General features: G+C 29.4%; 1 protein-coding gene across 1 annotated transcript in view; it reads left to right on the top strand.

Moving 5' to 3' along the window:
* Positions 1 to 1,077: 1,077 nt before the first annotated feature.
* Positions 1,078 to 1,288, top strand: part of LOC125047936 — a 2,518-nt gene continuing 2,307 nt past the window's right edge. Inside the window, exon 1 of the mRNA XM_047646484.1 lies at positions 1,078 to 1,177. Within this exon, the coding sequence (XP_047502440.1) occupies positions 1,078 to 1,177 (100 nt within the window). The remainder of the gene's footprint in view (positions 1,178 to 1,288) is intronic.

Raw genomic sequence — 1,288 nt, 5'->3', positions numbered from 1 at the left:
TAGCGAAATAACGGCTTTAATGTTACCACAAAAAAGATTAACAGGGCCGTTTGCAGTAATCTAATATGAGAGCTTGACATTTTTATTAGTAACACAAAACAATATGCGGTCGGAGATGATATTGTGTATTGTTAATTAGAATCATATGTAATTAATATCATTAAGGAAATGAAACGATTTATTGGGCTACCTCGATGTATACATTTGTAAATTAGTGCGTTCAGTACGAGGCGCTCATTTATTTTCTGAATAATGTAAGATTGGGTTACGACTGAAACAACTTCGATAGCTATAACTAATAGCAATCAGGAATTCAGTTATGAAAGAAGTGTTTATTTATCTATGAAATATTAATTCATCTATGAGCAATTACAAACACACAGTCACACATATATAAATAAATATAAATATATATATATATATATATATATATATATATGTATATATATATGTATGTATATATATACGCATATATGTGTATATATATATATATATATATATATATATATATATATGTATATTTATATATATATATATATATATATATATATGTATATCCCCCCATATATACATATATATATATATATATATATATATATATATATATATATATATATATTATATATATATAACATATATTTATTATATAATATATATATATATATATATATATATATATATATATATATATATGTGGGGATACGTGTGATTTGTGTGTACATATATACAGCGCACAAACACACACACACGCACATATATATATACATATATATATGTATATATATATATATATATATATATATATATATATATACACACACTCGCCCACACACACATCACACGCATCCCCCCTTATATATATATATATATATATATATATATATATATATATATACATATACACATATGTATATATAATATATAAAATATAGATTATATATGTATGTATATATATTTATATATATATAACCCAGCCACCGGAGTTAGTCTTAGTGCCGGTCCCAAGCCCGGATAAATGGGGAGGGTTGGCGGCAGGAAGGGCATCCGGCTGTAAAAACCGCGCCAAACCTTATCATGATGCGGAGAAAAATCAAGTATGGCGACCAAGCTAGGGCGTTCTCCCAGGCGACGCGGGGGATGATCGCCGTGATCCTCCAAAAAGTGGACGACGGCTACCGTATACAGAGCGGATACGGCTAAAGAAGCAAGTTCAAAGACGGAAGAGGAGAGAGGCATAAAGGACCACCAGGAAACTAAGGGTTGGCACACTGAACGTGGGCACAATGAC

The sequence above is a fragment of the Penaeus chinensis genome, chromosome 42 (genome assembly GCF_019202785.1).
Source record: "Penaeus chinensis breed Huanghai No. 1 chromosome 42, ASM1920278v2, whole genome shotgun sequence".
Classification (NCBI taxonomy): domain Eukaryota; kingdom Metazoa; phylum Arthropoda; class Malacostraca; order Decapoda; family Penaeidae; genus Penaeus; species Penaeus chinensis.
This window is presented reverse-complemented; position numbering and strand designations above follow the sequence as displayed.